This window comes from Ambystoma mexicanum, chromosome 10 (assembly GCF_040938575.1).
Source record: "Ambystoma mexicanum isolate Mex_15411 chromosome 10, UKY_AmexF1_1, whole genome shotgun sequence".
NCBI lineage: Eukaryota > Metazoa > Chordata > Amphibia > Caudata > Ambystomatidae > Ambystoma > Ambystoma mexicanum.
This window is the reverse complement of record NC_090932.1, coordinates 1292376442-1292395329: the sequence shown is the minus strand read 5'-3', so window position 1 is coordinate 1292395329 and position 18888 is coordinate 1292376442. Positions and strand designations below refer to the sequence as shown.

The window sequence follows — 18888 nt, the reverse complement described above, 5'->3', positions numbered from 1 at the left end:
CCCCCCTTTTCTGCTTGTTTGACTGTGATTGTCTCATCCATACTTAATTCTTTTAAGGCTTTTCTCTCCTGCAAAGTAAGATTTTGTTGGATTATAGATGGTTTGCTTTTGGCTAATTATTTATCACGTAGGTCTTTTAAGGCAGCCTTTTGGAAGATGTCCATCACATTGTCCATAGGTAGTTGTGGATAAAATGTGGATTTCCATTTTAATTGAGCAATTTGTTAGCCCTGTATTGATATTAAGATCTGATGCAAGTGATTTGACTGTGTGTATGTCTTCCAGTTCTTGAATGTTCAATAAATCAACTGTGCCCAATGAATGTGGTATAGTGAGTTCAGACGGAATCTCTGATTCTTCAATAGGTTTAATGTAACTGTTGGATGCGGAAAAAAATGTCAACTTGAGACTTCTGCTGAATTTATATATGTCAAGATTGGTTTGAAAATAATCCATGTGGTTCGCTGGACAGAAAGATAAACCTTTATTTAAGGGTGATATTAGTTCTGAGGAGCATTGTTTGTCTGATAGATTGAGAAATAGACTTTCCTCTGTTGATGGGTTTTCGATCTTGTCAGAACGCCTTGTTTTTTTGCGTTTTCTTTTGATGGTTCCCCTCCCCCTTCTGCCCCTTTTGAGGGGCCACTATTTGTGGTGGGGTTTTGTTGGGATTGGCTGTTTGAATTTTGAGATAATTGGTATGGGAATTGTATTTTCTGTATTCTTCGAAAAAAGAATATGTGGATGCTGCCTCTGATGTAGTTTTATTTGTTGATTGTGAGGTTTCGCCTTCTCCTTCACTTGTTTCCACATCTGATGATGGGAGTGATGCTATGGGTATTTGGGTTATTTTGGAGGCTGGTTTGCTCTTTGGTTTATTGGTCCTGTTAGGTAATTTTCTCTGAAATGTATATACTCTTTTGAATTTATAATCTAATTCGTCTCTGTGGAATTAATTTTGATTTCATGTTCATATTTTGATAAGTAATCATCCATTATCTGATCATTTTTTAAAGTTGCTTCCGGTATAGTTAAATCTTCTATTGCGTTTTTGGTTGATTCAGTTTCTTTTACCAAAGAGTTATGTGCTATTTTGGTGTTCATAATGATTCGATGCATCATCTCTTTGGAAGTTGTGATTAGTAATTCTTCCCAATCTTTCAGTTCCTCAATGTTATCTAACGCGAAGAAAGGAAAAATGCAAATTCGCATGCCTCTCGGTATCCTGTCCACTTGTAAATATTTTTCTAAGGTAGTCCCGTCCCACCATCGAGAATTCTTTCTTGGAAAGAATTTCCAATTGTTCAAATACATTTTTTAGAGATTTGGTGTTACTGTCTGGTTTGCCTACATTTTGTGATTGTATTCCTGAGAACAATTGTTCTGCCTCTCGTTCACGGTTTAAAGCTGTCGCTGTCACACTTTCATTTCCGTCCCCCAAACAGGGATGGACCGCCTTAGAATTTCAGAGACAGACCCATTAACAGCCTGTCTCAGTGAAATGCGTGGTTGATGGGAGCGCGCTCCTAACACTAGTGTATGCAAAGTGGGTGGACTGTGCATCTTTGTGCCGCTGTCCAGCCCTCCTAAAATATGCAGGTCACCTTTGAGAATAAGGTGACCTGTGTGTTTCAGTAATGAATTCACAAAAAGCCCATGCTCTGTTTTTTTTTTCATTTACATTGATTTTTGAGGCTCTGGTCCAATGTCTTCTCCTGGAAGAAGCTGGTGGTCATTTTTGATGTACTCACATAATATTTCTTTATTTGTAGGCAATCGCTGTTATTTCGGAGGGCCTGGAGAGTTTTGGTGGGCAGGGTTACATGGAAGACACAGGTTTACCAGTCCTGATCCGTGACGCACAGGTAAGGAAGCTTGAATTAAAAAAAAGTGACGTTTTTTGGCTGATGAGCATAGACTTCTATACAATTTAATTTCTCTCTTCTGTAAGGTACTGACAATCTGGGAAGGCACAACCAACATTCTATCACTAGATGTCCTGCGCTCTGTGTCCAAGAGTCAGGGAGATGTGCTAACTGCTTTCACCTCTGCAGCCCAGGTAATTTTCGTTCTGAGCAATTCTTTCTTGACTTTTGTACCAGTACACAATGTGATGGCTATAGTTATCCTGTGCCGTGAATGCCTGTCCAGAAACATCATGTTTGTGTCATGTGCATGCAACAGGGTTGGCTTCTGTCTACTAGTTCCTAATTAGAGGTATTGTAAACCAGAAATATTAAGATTTAATAACAGTTTCACTGTCACTAGTACCTGACTGACATATTGTCTAAATCCATGAGCTTCCTCACAACATTGCCTTCTGAAGGCGATAGAACGCCAGCCGAGAGTTTACTAACAGCATTGCCCCATGCTAACCAACTCTCCCTGCTTAAGAGGGTCAGCCCCGATTTCAAGAACTAGAATTTGGATATTTCTTTCTTTATTTGTTGCTATTCTTAAAACATTGTTTTGTTCAATGTTGGGAGTTTTGTCCAGTCAATGGTGGACAAACGTTGAGAGCAACATTTGGACTTAAAAAAAACATTGGGCCTCATTACGAGTCCAGCGGTAACCGTGCCGGAAAAACCGGCAGGCTACCGCCGGACCCGTATTACCATTCCGCCTCCGTGATTCCTGGAATCACTGGGGCATTACGACCCCAGTGACCCGGGAATTCCGGAGGCGGAATTCTGTAAGTCCCCTTTCCCATGGTGTCCGTTAGGACTCCATGGGCATGGGGACAATGGAAACACTGGTCCGTCTATGACGGAGCCGGTGTTTCCATGTCCACCTGCAGACGGGTGGTGTTAAACCCGCCAGGTCAGACCTGGCGGGAGTGACACCTCCCGCCTGCAGGAGTCTGAATCAGCCGGTCCAGAAAGAATGGTGGCAGTGGTTTTACCACCACCGTTCTTTCAGGCCCACTGACTCCAAAAGATGCCCAAGATGTGGTTGATAAAGCTGCGCCGGCTGCTGTCTATGGTTTTGCCACTAGTGTCTCCTTTTCTTTCGACACGTTTCATTCAAGAGGGCCATCAGACATGCACATGCTTGCTTGCTGTTTGCTGGGTTCTTAGTGCCTTAGTACTATGCTGTATGTAATTCTTAAACTGTACCTGCTATCCCAGTGATATCTTCAAGAGGGCAAAGTGAATAAAGAGAAATTACTGTGACACTATTTCCAATGTGCAAATTGGTACATCAACATTAATTGAATTAGCCACAACCTAGGAACAACATGGCACAACAAAACATACTTGGTCCTTCCTTGTTCTTACCTGTGCCAGGGGATTCCCAATTGAAATGGGCAGATTTGAAAGAAGGTTTCCAAGAGTACATGTGTGGTGTAAGCATTGAATCCTACAGTGGAAAACACGCTTTTATTTCACTTTCTAGGACAGGTACATCAGACTTCCAGGCTCGCCTGAGGAGTGCGATGATGAAGGTCAGGATATGGAAATATTAAACCTTTTCCAAGTATGTGTTAAGCTGTATTTCCAGAACCAGTCTGTTTCAGAGAGACCAGACTTGTTGGAGAACATTGAATTTGACACTCAGTTTATTCAAACTCTATGAAGGTAATGTAGATTGTGCATGTCCATGTCTAAAGGGTTTTGTAGTGTATACTTTCTCGAACTTTACTGCTTAAAGGTCTGTATGCAGAATGTCTCTTTCACCCCTCCTTTGGAGGGCAGACATGGCCTTTAACAGCCTGCCAACCCAAACGAAGGCCTCAGCGACAGCTGGGGGGCCATTAAAGGCCATGTCCGTCCCCCGCAGCGGGTCTGAAAGCCATTGACACCCCGGGTCTCAATCTCCAATGAGAAAATGTAATTCAAGATGGTCGCCGCCATAGGGAAAGGGGTCTTCCCTTTTCCATTTCTATGGCAGAGGTAGGGGTGCCGGGACCGGAGCACAAAGCTCTGGTCCAGCAGGTAAGTGGGGAGGGAGAGGGTGGTGAAGGGGTATGGTTTGTTTGGGGGGTGGGGCAACAGAGAGCCTCCCTCTTGCCGCCCAACATTAAAAAAAACAAATATGGCACCACCTGGGAAAGGTCCTTGGGTGGCTGAAAACAGCAGGCTGAGAATGTGTGTTCTCGTCTGTTTTTCCAGCCACCAAATTTGGCTCAGCACCCTTCCCTGGGTGCGAATAATAGTTGGCCACTCCATTGATGCTTCACTGACTCTTTAACACCTTCTCCCACCAATGAGCACCAATTCTTAAGATGAATTTTCAGACCCAACCCTGTAGGAGGGTTAACCGAGTCAAAGTTGGTGACCTCAGCATTTTTTGGGGCCCGATTGTGAGCTTGGGGGTAGTGTCTAAATATCCTTGAATTGCTATTGGTGTATGTTTGTTCCCCACTTCCAAACTTGTTACCAAAACTCTTCTGTTTTTTTGTTACTCTTTTGTAGCAAATGCGATTATTACCACATGCCGGCAATACCAGACCCCATGGAGCCCTTGAGGACTCCAAAGTTGGGAATAACACAAAAATCCGTCCGCATAACTTGCCATGAGGTGGACATTTCTGGGTACCCAGCATATACTCCATGAGGTAACGGTAAAAGAGTTTGGTGGGATTACCAGGGTTAATACCACCAAACTCATAATTAGGCCTTTAGTCTAGCCAAACTCTATCAAGGCAACGTAGACTGAGCAGTAATAAGGCAAATTTAAGGACATATGGTCTTCAGTGTACAAGTACAGTTAACCACTCACAAAGCAAAGTACAAAAATACACACATTTATTAGTTTAGTTTATTTATTTATAGAGCGCTCCAAGCCCTTTGGGAGCTGGGTGCTAATCTTGCATATTACTAAAATGCAGACAGTTTATGAAAAGACAAGATAAAGCAATTTTACAATATTTACAGATAGGTAGCAATGCGACATAATTTTACAGCAATACAGTAAAATGACAAAGTCCACTTAATTTCCATATATACTTGGCAAGACCAACCTAAGGAGTTCAAGGTGGGGGTCTATACAAGTGTGCAGGTTCGACAACTATACAAAGAGGGAAGATGGAATTAGACCTTTAACACAGTAGGAAGATAAAATTGAAGATAAGGATATAACCCCTAATCACATGTATATAAACATATAGGTACACAGTTGAGGGCCTCAAAGTGAGACTATCTACATATACACTTAATCACAAAAGAAGTTAAAATCAATGGAACAGATGCACTGCAAAATGTAAAGTAAAATATCAATGCATTTCAATTAATAACCTTTGCTTCTTTATTGCTTACTGATCTGGGGCAATGGGCTTTAAAGTCAGGTTGGCTTTCCAAGTTCCAGATTGGTTTCAGGAAAAAACTGGGAATCGCCTTAAATGGCCCTGTGCTGAATTTGCTCCACAATGAAGGTTGGTCAAAGGGCAATTCACTGATATATGATGCTTATATGATATGGCATTCATAATGCACCTATACACAAGTGTTTCAAGGCGTGACAAGGCAAGGGAGGGGGAACAGAGGGACGACAAGACAGCGATCTTACTAGGCCAGGTGACCTTGAGATCGCACAAGTGCCGGGGAGGGGGAAAGGGAAAGTGCCGGGTTAGGGGCAATGCAATACGTAGAATCAACAGAAAAGAATAAATTAAATAAAAACAATAGGTAAAAGTGCAGCCAGCTGGTGGTACGTGCCGACATCAAGTGTCAAGAGCTGGGGGCCTGTAGGGATACAGAAACTGCCCCCAAGTGCGGGGGTTGCCCGTGAGGCTGTGCAGCTGGTGGTGGATGGCACCTGGGCCCAAGATCAGAGGGTAGCCAAGTGACCAGTGCAGTTTCAGTCAGGAGTTCAGCGGGGGAGAGGAGGAGAGAAAGCAGAAGCAAAGAGGAATGTCTTGAGGTGCTTCCGGAACCAAAGATGGTTCTCCTAAATTTTCAGGGAGGTTGTTCCAGAGGGAGGACCCAACCGAAGGAAGAGATCTACCACCAACTCGTTGCTTGGAGAAACGACTGACCCTGAGAGAGTTGGAGACGGATGAGCGAAGAGCTCGAGAAGGAAGATATTTAGGAAAAGAAAGTTGGAGGTATTGAGGCCCCAGACCCCAGAAGGCCTTGTGGACAGAGGTTTTTGAACTTAATCCTTGCAGCCACTGAGGGCCAGTGCAGAGATTTCAGTCCTGGACAGATACGATTCCTGGGCTTGAGGCCAAGGACAAGTCTCGCAAACCTGTTCTGGATGAGTTGCAGAGGCCAGAGAGTAGAATCAGGAAGATTTAGAAAGAGGCTGTTGCAGTAGTCCAGGCTAGAGAGAACCAGAGCTCTGCACACAGTGAGCTTCTGAGTGAAGGAGAGGAAAGGAAGAACACATCTGAGGAGGTGCAGCTGGTAGTGAGACTTCCTAGAGACTGTTGGGGAGAATTCTCATTTCTGGCTAATTTCCCTCACCTAGTGAGTCCCCCCGCAGCTTTGATGGACTTCTGGAGTTTATTTTGTTCCACTTGGTAAGAGTGAGAGCTTTTCCCCCACTCTTACCTGTGTTTTGCTATGTGTTTCTACCTGTTTTTTGTGATTGTGGACTCTGGAGTGCACCAGTTCAGTAGCCCCCTTCTTTTTGTGCGTCGCACAGCACCGTCAGTGCCGTGGCACAGGGTTGTCTCTGAGACTTCCCTCGACTCCATTTCTGAGGCGACTACCGTCCCCCAGAAAAGGGGTAAAGTTACCATTAACTTTACTTAGTCAATCTACCACAGATCCAGTACACCCCATCTTCCATGGAGTACTGGAAAGGGTTAATTCGTATCCCTTTGTATCTGTACCTCCTAGAGCATTGTTTCGCTCTTTTAACATTTAGACTTGGCTGGTGGCAGTGGTATCTACCCTAACTTTTCTACGCGATTATATTAGATAAACGTGGTACTGTTCTTGGCTATTATCCTCGAACATAAACCCGCTTGACCAAATCGTCTTTCTTTTGGCTCCGGTTGGGTTTATTCACAATTTCTTTTTGTTAAAGTCCTTCTTGTGTTTTACTTTGCGCAGCAAACTAGGTTCGCCTTCTTTGTTCACTGTCTTTTGGCGGGCTTCTGCTCAGAAGCCCTCCTCAAGGCGCCCGAGTGTCTAGGTGGGCTGAATGTGAGGGAGGGGTGTAGTCTTCCCCTGCACAGGGTATCCTATGAAACCCAAGTCGCACTTTGTCATGATTGGCCCCCTGCTGGTTGATTGACAGCCAGGCTGTGTGAATGGGGGTTTTTCGCAGAAAAGGCAGGTCTCTTGGGCTAGAAGTCGGAGAGTCACCACTGGAACTACAAGGAACCGAAGAGAAGCGGAGAGAACGACAGCTGCTGCAACTACCCTGTCCCGGTGAAGCCCTGCTGCATTCCTGAGCTATCTTCCTTCAACGATTTAGAGAAGATCCAGTCCGGAGTCTTCTTCCCTTGAGCTTGGTGGGGACAATCAGCTCATCTTCTACAGCCAGAGGAACCTCTTCCTTGGTCGAAATCGCTGCACGCTGCTGTAGTGGTCCGGATAGCCATCTGAAGAGCCTCTCCTGTTTTTAAGGAGTACACCTTTTATTCTTTGTCGCTGCTGCCAGCTTCATCCCTATGTGGTGCAGACCCCCTTCAGAAGTCCTCCTTCACAACGAAGCTCCAGGAATCGTGGGTCTGTGGGAACCCAACAGGAACAACTGCCAGGGCACCAGCTGCACCATTGGAACAAGGTACTGTGTTCTACTTGAGGAAACTGGGTGAACCCCTTTTCTTCATTTCCAAGGCTAGCCCTTGTCTTCCCTCCTTCTTATAACTTTTGCTTCTGAACATTGACAATATCGAAGTACTTTTTGGCTACGTTGAATCGTGAACTGTCTGACTGTGTGATCTTTGGCAACAGGCCTGTCATGATCTCTGCTTCCAAAAGGTCAGGGTTTTCCCAACTCCCTTGGAAGCAGATCCATAACCCAGGTTCCGAGTGCCAACCAGTCCCAATTGGGACCTTTTGGACCCAGTCCTGGCGCCAGTGGCACCAGGCTCATAAATAAGCCCAGTCCCAGCACAGGAAGCGCCGGGCTCATAATGCTTGGGTGGACATACCTGCAGCAGACCATGCTGCTTACTTGCCTGCCAGTTGAGCCTCTGATCCTCTTCTGTTTGGAACTACTTTTCCTGTTGGGTGGGCAGGAGCCACTCCCTAGGTTCAGAACACTGGAACTCTTCTGGAAAGCAGGAACTCTTTTCTTACCTAGGCGTGGCTGTGGAAGGAGATACCTAAGCTCTACAGGAGGCTATTTAAACCACACCCGATGGATGAATCTTGCTTTGCGTTATTCTGCATCCTCTGCAGCAGAACGCTCATCGTGTCTTCTGCATCTGATCCTGGGCCTAAGGAAAAAGGCTTACCATCCTGAATCCAGTCTTCAGCAACACCTATAAAGACAAGAAAGAACAGGTTAGCATTACGGTCTTCAGTGACAGCGCTTCACTTATCTGGTCCATCGGCTGTCACCAACGCCTCGCGCTGCATTCCGGCATCTGAAAGACAAAGGCTTACCTACTCTTCGTGCGCTCTGGAGGTCTTCGCACTGCATTCCGGCATCTGAAAGACAAAAGCTTACCAACTCTTCGCACGCTCCGGAGGCCTTCGGCGCTGCATCCCGCATCTGAAAGACAAAACAAGGTGCGTTTAAAGACATTGGGGAACTTTAATACTCACGTGCCATTACTCCTTTCCACATCTAACCCAGTGGGTATTCCGGCACCCTGCAGCCGCTCCGAACTTGTACCTGCAAAATAAAAAGACAGAGCGCATCGTGAAGCAGGCAACAAGCGCTTACTTACGTGCTTCCAGGCGCTTCTATTCATCACACGGGCTCCATCTTCAACTCACTTCAGCCCGTCATCCGCCATCGCCGGAACCCTGCAAAACAAGAGACATCATTACTAAAGACTTTTAAAGACATTAGAATTACTCGAAACTTACCGTTCGTGCAGTAAACGACGGACAGCAGTCCTCTGAAGTCAAGAGGCCTGCTCCCCTTATCCAGTGAAGAAACTGGTTACAGCACCCTGCCCCGAGGCAGATGGAGAGCACGGCGTTCACTTACCTAAGGTGAGAGCGTTAACCTTTGGGGTGCTACAGGAGAAGAGAAAGGGAAGAAGAGGGAGACATTCAATAACCTAGTTCATTAATCCCATATTTTCTATCTGCAGACATCTTACCCTTCGAGTCAGACATACAGTGCACAGAGGTCCAGCCCAAAGAGCCAGCCGTGTGTTACACATCACCTTTGAAGATACGGTATACGCCCAGTCAAGACCGGCGCCTCTACGGGAATCAGGTGAGCGTTACAGAACGCAAAGCCTACCGCAAAACTCCCGTCCAGGCGCTATGGAAACCTCGGATACCGACCAGCTAGCCCAGTTACTTGGGGAACTAAGGGCAGAAGTGCATGCAGCCCGTCAGGAAACGAACGCTCTAAGAAGGGAACTGATTATTTCCAAGGAGCGAACAGATGATCTCGCTAGACAATTGCTACAGTCACAAGCCGGACAGACCCCGTTAGCCGCATCTGGGGGAAATCTTCCTTCTACATCCTCTATGAATCCAGTGCAGATCAACCTACCTGGGAATGTACCTCTGGCTCCGCCCGAACAATTTTCTGGTGACCCAAAGAGGTTTGCAGTATTTATCAATCAGTGCCGGTTGCATTTCTTATGCCGGCCAGCAGCCTTTCCAACTGATCAAGCTAAAGTAGCTTTCGTGCTTTCGTACCTTAGTGGCAATGCGGCAGACTGGTCGATCCCTCTAGTAAATCAAGATGATCCGGTCCTCCATGATTTTCAAGCTTTTCAGCTCAGTATGGAAAAACTGTTCGCAAGACATTCACAGGGGGAGGCCTTGGACAATGAGCTTCTTTCGTTGCGACAAGGTAATCAAGACCTTTTGGCTTATATTGCGTCTTTCAACAGACTGATAGTGGAAACTCAATGGCCTGAGGACAAAAGGATTACGCTGTTTTATAGTGGTCTACGTGGAGAGCTCAAAGATGTGTTAGCCCAAGTAGTGAATCCCCCACAAGATTGTTCGGACTATATAGACTTAGTCGTTCAAATAGATCACAGACTGCAGAACAGGAAGGCCGATCGTTCCAAGTTTGCTCGAGTATTTTCCAAACCGCCAACTCCTTCCAAAGTAGTAGACTCCGGGGAACCCATGCAAATAGGGGGCCTGAAAGGTCCTCTAACACAAAAGGAGCGGGAAAGGAGAAAACAGTTGCAATTATGCCTCTATTGCGGAAACTCAGGGCACTTTCTTCGAGACTGTCCGGTGAAACCTGCCAAGAAGGCAGTAGGAGCTGCAGTTACCAAAGTTACAAACTCTGAGCAGGGAAACGACCTCGCCCGACAAGAATAGAGGTCCTCTTGCCGAGCGTGAAAACCAGTTCCGTGACCTCGCATTTCGTGATACCTATGGTCCTCATTAGCCCTGATAATCCAGATCGATTACATGCAATTGAAGCTTACGTCGACAGCGGTGCCATCGGCAATTATGTGGATCATGAAATGGTTTTGAGGATGAATCTAACTCTTTGTCCCAAGGCTGTAAAGGACGTCATTACTACGGTGGATGGAACGGAGATAGCCTCCGGACCAGTAACGCATACCACTCAAGAAGTGACGCTAGTAAGCCAAGATGGACACCATGAGAAGATCGTGTTCGATGTGATCAAGGCTCCTCAGTTTCAGATTATTCTAGGAATACCTTGGTTAGAGAAACACAATCCTCTGATCGATTGGCGAGCAAGAACGGTCCAGTTTCCAGAATGTGTCTCTACTGGTCACCCTCCACCTGGTGTTGCACTGGCAGCAATTTCTTCAGAGACTCCCCAGTTACCTCCCGAATACCTAGAATACCAAGATGTTTTCCGGAAGGATCAGGCTAACTCTCTACCTCCTCATAGGTCTTATGACTGCCAGATAGACCTGATACCTGGATCTACTCCTCCTTGTAGTAGAATTTATGCCCTCACCGAGCCTGAGAACCTTCACCTTCGACAATACCTGGATCAATACCTGGCAAATGGGTTTATTCGTCCTTCCAAGTCCCCTGCTTCTTCAGCTTTGTTCTTCGTTCCAAAAAAGGAAGGAGACCTTAGAACTTGTATAGATTATCGCTCCCTGAACCAGATCACCGTCAAGAATAGATATCCGTTACCTTTGATCCCTGAACTCCTGGACCAAGTCAGAAAAGCATGCATATATACAAAGCTGGATCTTAGAGGAGCCTACCACTTGGTACGAGTAAAAGAGGGCGATGAATGGAAGACGGCCTTCCGCACCAAATATGGGCTATTTGAATATCAGGTCATGCCCTTCGGACTTTGCAATGCCCCGGCCGCCTTTCAATATTTTATGAACGATGTCCTCAGAGAGCTCATAGACGTGTGTGTGTTGTTGTTTACATTGACGACATCCTCGTTTATTCTTCATCGGAATCTGAACATCGGAAACATGTGAAAATGGTCCTCGAAAGATTGCGTCAACACAAACTTTTCGCTAAGTTGGAAAAATGTGTTTTCAACGTGACTGAAGTTGAATTCTTGGGATTCATATTATCACCTAGCGGAGTGCGTATGGATTCAAAGAAGGTCGATGCAGTTCTCAAATGGCCATCACCATCCTCCGTAAAAGGTGTGCAAAGCTTGTTAGGCTTCGCTAACTTTTACCGCAGGTTTATCCCCGAATTTTCTCGAATAGTCCAGCCCATCACTGCCTTGTTAAAGAAAAACAAACGTTTTGAATGGTCTACCGAGGCGGAACAAGCTTTCCAGGATTTGAAGACTAAATTCATCTCTGCACCAATCTTAAAACACCCTCGCCCCGAACTCCCCTACATCGTGGAAACTGATGCTTCAAGCCTTGCCATGGGGGCAGTTCTATCACAAAAGGACCCGGTAACCAATCAGTTGCATCCCGTGGCATTTTGGTCCCGCAAATTCTCGCCTCCTGAAATCAATTACACGATTACTGACAAGGAACTTCTGGCTATCAAGTCTGCCTTTAAGGCTTGGCGGCATTATCTGCTGGGGGCCCGACACACCGTTACTGTGATTACGGATCACCGAAACCTGCAATATTTGAAAACCGCAAAAGCCCAATCCTCTAGACAACTCCGTTGGGCATTATTCTTTGCCGAGTTTGACTTCATAATTACCTATCGACCTGGTACAAAAAACGGTAAAGCTGATGCCCTTTCTCGGATGGGAGTGGAAGAACACTTGATCAACCCTAAACCTGTACCAATCATTCCCGAACAAGGAATTCTGGGTGTAATCGCCACACAATCCATAGAGGAAGTTGAGGATAAAGCCAGGCAACTTGTAACTCCAGCAGACATACAGAATTGGCATCTGCAGGGAAAGGACTTTGCAGTAAAGGACAACTTATTGTATTTCCAAGAACGATTATACCTGCCCAGCACAGATTTACAGAAAAAAGTAATCTCTTGTTATCACGATTCTTTAATGGAAGGACATCCCGGTATGGCCAAGACCTCAGAAAAGATCAAGCGCTACTTCTGGTGGCCGTCTTGGAAAAAAGATATCAGAGACTTTATAATGTCCTGTGGAGTATGCACCCAAAACAAGAGTCAAAAGGAAAGACCAGCAGGCCTCTTACGCCCTATTGACATCCCACCTCGCCCTTGGCATCCGCTTTCTATGGACTTCATCACCGATCTACCTCCATGCTCCGGATACAATACGATTCTAGTAATCGTGGACTTATTCTCCAAGATGGCGCATTTCATTCCGCTCAAAGGCTTGCCAACAGCAGCAACTCTGGCCCGAGAATTTCTCGAAAACATCGTCCGACTGCACGGTTTTCCTTCGGTTCTAATTTCAGATCGAGGTAGTCAATTTATTTCTCATTTTTGGCGAAGTTGCTGTCGGTCGGCTCAAATTGATGTGAGACTATCGACCAGTCACCACCCTCAGACCGACGGACAAACCGAGAGGACCAATCAAACTCTGGAACAGTATTTACGCTGCATGCTGCAACAAACTGAAAAAACTTGGAAAGACATCCTTTGGATAGCCGAATATGCCTACAATAACTCTGTCCATTCGGGAACTGGGAAAACCCCGTTTTTTCTTTTATACGGCAGTCACCCTCGAACCTCGGAGTTGGAGCCCCTCCAAGATCTTGAAACACCAGCAGTAGACTACCTGCATTCTACAATCACCCAAGCCTTTAAGGAAGCTGTTTCTCACCTTCAAAGGGCTAAAGAACAATACAAGAAAGGAGCAGATCAACATCGGAAGGAAGCCCCTCAATATCAAGTAGGGGATCAAGTCTGGTTACCCACCAAATATCTACCTCTAAAAGGGCCACGCACATTCAACCCAAGATACCTTGGTCCCTATTCCATCACTACCATAGTAAACCCAGTAGCGGTCAAGTTGGACTTGCCCCCGCACATGAAGATACATCCGGTCTTCCACGTCTCTCTATTAAAACCCGTGCAACCTCAAACCCGACTAACTAAATCTCCAAAACCCATCCTAGTTGATGGAGAACTCGAGTTTGAAGTCAAAAGCATTCTGGACTCCAAGATCTCCAAATCTAAACTATTTTACCTAATTGACTGGAAAGGCTACGGCCCCCAAGAGAGATCCTGGGAACCTGCTGAATATGTCCACGCTCCTCGCCTAATCAAAAGATTTCACCGAACATTTCCTGACAAGCCAAAACCCCCGGAGAAGCCCGGTTTGGGAGGGGCCTTGAGGGGGGTACTGTCATGATCTCTGCATCCAAAAGGTCAGGGTTTTCCCAACTCCCTTGGAAGCAGATCCATAACCCAGGTTCCGAGTGCCAACCAGTCCCAATTGGGACCTTTTGGACCCAGTCCTGGCGCCAGTGGCACCAGGCTCATAAATATGCCCAATCCCAGCGCTGGAAGCGCCGGGCTCATAATGCTTGGGTGGACTTACCTAAAGCAGACCATGCTGCTTACTTGCCTGCCAGTTGAGCCTCTGATCCTCTTCTGTTTGGAACTACTTTTCCTGTTGGGTGGGGCAGGAGCCACTCCCTAGGTTCAGAACACTGGAACTCTTCTGGAAAGCAGGAACTCTTTTCTTACCTAGGCGTGGCTGTGGAAGGAGACACCTAAGCACTACAGGAGGCTATTTAAACCACACCCGATGGATGAATCTTGCTTTGCGTTATTCTGCATCCTCTGCAGCAGAACGCTCATCGTGTCTTCTGCATCTGATCCTGGGCCTAAGGAAAAAGGCTTACCATCCTGAATCCAGTCTTCAAGAAACCCCTATAAAGACAAGAAAGAACAGGTTAGCATTACGGTCTTCAGTGACAGCGCTTCACTTACCTGGTCCATCGGCTGTCACCAACGCCTCACGCTGCATTCTGGCATCTGAAAGACAAAGGCTTACCTACTCTTCGTGCGCTCTGGAGGTCTTCGCACTGCATTCCGGCATCTGAAAGACAAAAGCTTACCAGCTCTTCGCACGCTCCGGAGGCCTTCGGCGCTGCATCCCGCATCTGAAAGACAAAACAAGGTGCGTTTAAAGACATTGGGGAACTTTAATACTCACGTGCCATTACTCCTTTCCACATCTAACCCAGTGGGTATTCCGGCACCCTGCAGCCGCTCCGAACTTGTACCTGCAAAATAAAAAGACAGTTAGAGCGCATCGTGAAGCAGGCAACAAGCGCTTACTTACGTGCTTCCAGGCGCTTCTATTCATCACACGGGCTCCATCTTCAACTCACTTCAGCCCGTCATCCGCCATCGCCGGAACCCTGCAAAACAAGAGACATCATTACTAAAGACTTTTAAAGACATTAGAATTACTCGAAACTTACCGTTCGTGCAGTAAACGACGGACAGCAGTCCTCTGAAGTCAAGAGGCCTGCTCCCCTTATCCAGTGAAGAAACTGGTTACAGCACCCTGCCCCGAGGCAGATGGAGAGCACGGCGTTCACTTACCTAAGGTGAGAGCGTTAACCTTTGGGGTGCTACAGGAGAAGAGAAAGGGAAGAAGAGAGAGACATTCAATAACCCAGTTCATTAATCCCATATTTTCTATCTGCAGACATCTTACCCTTCGAGTCAGACATACAGTGCACAGAGGTCCAGCCCAAAGAGCCAGCCATGTGTTACATATCACCTTTGAAGATACGGTATACGCCCAGTCAAGACCGGCGCCTCTACGGGAATCAGGTGAGCGTTACAACAACTTTCTGCCTGCCTATATGGTCATCGCTTTGCGATGCCCGTCTATTTTGAGTCCTATCTACTCTACTCTGTCCCCCCCTCCGTCCCCCGAGTGCCGCTTGTACCGGAAGCCCTATTCTATCTATGCTGCCCCCCATGTCTCCCTTCCGTCTTGCTGAGCCCCTAAATCCTCCCAGTTCCCTCTCCCCCAGGTCTCCCTGTGAAGTCTGGCCCAGTGCCCCCCCTGCCAGCGTAATATCTCTTAGGTGTACCCTATCCCTTCCCCTTCCTTCCTTTCCCTCGCTTGCTCCTCCACTCACCAGGTCCCCAGTTTTTAGGGTCCCGCCAAACGCCCCCCTCCCTGCCGTTTCTGCCCCTCCATCTCCTAGCTCCATTTCCCCCCAGAGGCAGACTTCCCAGCCCTGTTCTTCCGTACCCCGTCTCCTGTCCCCCAGCTTTTGGTCCTTGCCCCCCCCCCTTATTCCTTGGGGCTGGCTTCCTCCCCCCTGTTCCCTCTATTCGCCTAGCCGCACTATCTTGGATCCTCCACCTCCCTCCCCCTCATGCCCCCCTCCTTCCGTGAAGACTTCCCCTTGCTGATTTTGTCACCGTTACCTGAGCCCCCCGTAGTCTCCTCTTGCTCCCCCCGACCGACTTCCCTTGATGGCCTTGATTGTGAGTTTGTTGATTTCCCCCCCAACCCCCCCGCAATTTTGGGCTTGGAATTGGCTCCCAAGTCCCCTACGTCCCTCCCCTTTTTCCCAGGGCCTCCCCTGAGCCTAGTACTCTTGGGGCGCCGTAAGATCTAAGCTGTTGGCTGAGCGTTCCCCTATGGGCCTGCCAGTACTTCGCTACAGGGATCGACCTGTGACTCCTCCAAGACTCTCTGCTGGTTGCCGGCGGCCGAGAGTTCCCCCAGCCTGCACAGGTCGCTCCATAGCTGACCCTTCTGCTTGCTCCTCTCGCTCTGTTGTTCCTTGGTTGGTGTATGGCCTCCTTGTCCCCCCCCACCCCCAGTCCTTCCAAGGCCTTGCCCGTTCCATGTCCTAATAGGAAGTCCGTGCTTCCTGCCGCATTCTTCCCCGTGCCTTCCAACTTCTCCCTTGAACCGCCCTTAGCCCCTCCTTGTTTACACCAGCCGAAGCACCCTCCCCTGCCAGCCTGCGCACCCTACCCCAGGCAGCAGTGAAGTAAACGCACCAGGGGGGGGTGGTGTACGAGTTGGGCTGAGGATACTCAATTTGTTGACATTGCCGGGTTGAGGACCTAGGTCAGGTTGGTGCGTAAATGTGAGGGGGTAGGCAAATACCTAATTCCGTTCATGCAGAGAAAGGTTAAAAAGCCCTGTATTTTTTATTATATAATGCTCGATTTTGAAACTACAATCTGGGGCAACCCTAACTTAGATCTGCGATGCCCTTCCATGTGGTTTGTTTGCACCTTGATTGGCTTCCTTACCATGTGTATTTATAGTGGATTTGAAATTAGTTCCAGTGAATTCGAGTGGATTCTCTACTGCCCCCTTCAGGAGATGCCTCCCCGTTAATACACACTTAGCTCCTGCGTCACGTTACTTTGTGATGCTTAACTGGTTGGTTTAATTGAACTGTCTTGCCCTACAGATCATGCTTGAATGTGGTATTTGTGCTCTCACCCTTGCCCCCCCCCCCCAATTCCCGGTGTCTGGTTCTGTACCCCTTAATAATGTGCCCCATTACTCCCTGTTACGCCGGACCGAGCACCCCAATCCCCAGCCACTCTCTGCACGGGGTGAGGGGGCTCGAAGCGAATGTGTGGTGCTCCGTGTGATCTTGCTCCCAACACTGGTCAAAATATTAGCCGCACAGTGAAGTAACTCGTCATCCGTGCCGTGGAAGTGGTTTAAAATTTAATTCATATATAAAGAAATTGCGCTGTTTTAAAATATTATTTTGTACATTTCCTTTGGTCGGAGGTCAACTTAATTCAGTCTTAACACTTACCCACAAGGCATTGCAAGCTCTTTGTCCCCCCACCTCTTACCCTCGTCTTCCCCCATGACATAACATTTTTCTACCCTACAACGCCACGTGCCCCAAAAGGTGCCAGTCAACAGCGCCGAAAACTACCTACCCTCTTCCACCGCACGGTCTAATTTGCCCAACGAACCATGCTGGGTACGGGGTTGCTACTTACAATGCACCCCGCGTTTCCCTTTCGCACCAAGCCCTCCTTTCCTACGGTAACTAGTTGAAACGGCCATATGCACTTGCCCAATACTTAATTGAAACCCAGCTGTAACATACTTAACCCCTAATGACACCTGCAAAGCGTTTGTCCAACACGAAGCCCATCTTCACACCCAATATATAAAGGGGGTGGGGCACTTATTATCCTGGCTTCACACTCCTCCATGTACCCCCCCCACACGGCCCTCCTCACACGCAAGAATGCTCCATGATTCGCCCTCTTGTCCAATTGCATTCTGGTATTTGTAGTCCCTTTGATTCACTACCTTGTAAAGGCCCCGGCCGGCATGTCCAGCTCTGGGGTACCCGTGTGCGTCATCCACCCCGTCACAACCTGTATTGACCCGTAGTAGCCGCAATGCGGCCTGACCTTTAGCGGTCATTGACAGCCACGATCCTACCGAAATTCTCCTCTCCTTCAACTTTTATGTAAGTCATTTCCGACCCTCTGCCCATACACGGCTTGTCCTCTTTGCTGTGCGCCTGAACCTCCCCTGCCCTGCTCTTCCGCCTTTTTGAAAGGCACCCCCCCCCCACCTACAATATTTTATATCAGCCGAACCTCAGATGGTCTGAATCTACATAACATTTAGCAGGTGGCCTTGGCAGAGACTCTGCCCTGGTAGTGGAAAAGGGTGGGAGGCGGGGGGGGGGCTGAGCACATTGTGCACAGTAAAGCATGTTTTCCACGTTTTCTAGACTTCTAAAGCGACTGTCTCAACTTCTTTGAAATATCTTCAGAATTTCTAACTGCATCGGCTTTATATAACAAAAGTATCAGCAGGAACAGTCGCCTGCTCAGGAGACATAATCAAATAGCACAGATGTAAGATTTTTTAATGAGCATTTTTATAGCGCTTCCCCAGCCCGGTGGCATCGAGGCGCTGTTAGAGGAACATGTCTTAGTTGCGTATTTATCACGCGCTTAATACCCAGAGGTTTCTAAGCGCGGACTCGAAACTGTGTTGCTTCGTGTCGACTTGCTTCCAAGGAGTGCAAGGAGGATGACAACGAGACATTAAGAAGTAGAGACCTCAATCGGACCCATGTCAGATGGACACACCTCAACCAGAATGTAAAGAAGAGAATCAGGGCTGGGTGGGTTGCACCTGCCTAACATGGGCCTGTGTGAGGCATGAAAACGTTTCACTGAGACGAGCACCATGTATGCACCACAAACCTTTTATGCCACAGTAGAATTAGTGAGCGTCTAAGCACTGTTCCCATCTGACACAAGAACGATAACACATCACGTGTCTGAAAAATTAGCACCTGATGTAAAGATTGTGCCTGGCTCTATCGTTTTCCCTGCATCAATAAATAACAATTTTTCTTCAAGAAATCCACATAACATCCGTGTTGGTGGCACTTTAAAACTGTAAATTTATATCCGGTATAGCACATTTGCATACCCACCTCTACATGCAGCCACAAACCCCACCAACATGGTTGAAATCATTTAACCCAAA

General features: G+C 47.3%; 1 protein-coding gene across 1 annotated transcript in view; it reads left to right on the top strand.

The window, feature by feature from the left end:
- LOC138492254 (acyl-CoA dehydrogenase family member 11-like) overlaps positions 1–18888 on the top strand; it is a 1439352-nt gene that overhangs the window by 1232454 nt on the left and 188010 nt on the right. The window contains exons 11-12 of the mRNA XM_069619296.1: positions 1773–1865; positions 1952–2059. Of these exons, the coding sequence (XP_069475397.1) occupies positions 1773–1865; positions 1952–2059 (201 nt within the window). The remainder of the gene's footprint in view (positions 1–1772; positions 1866–1951; positions 2060–18888) is intronic.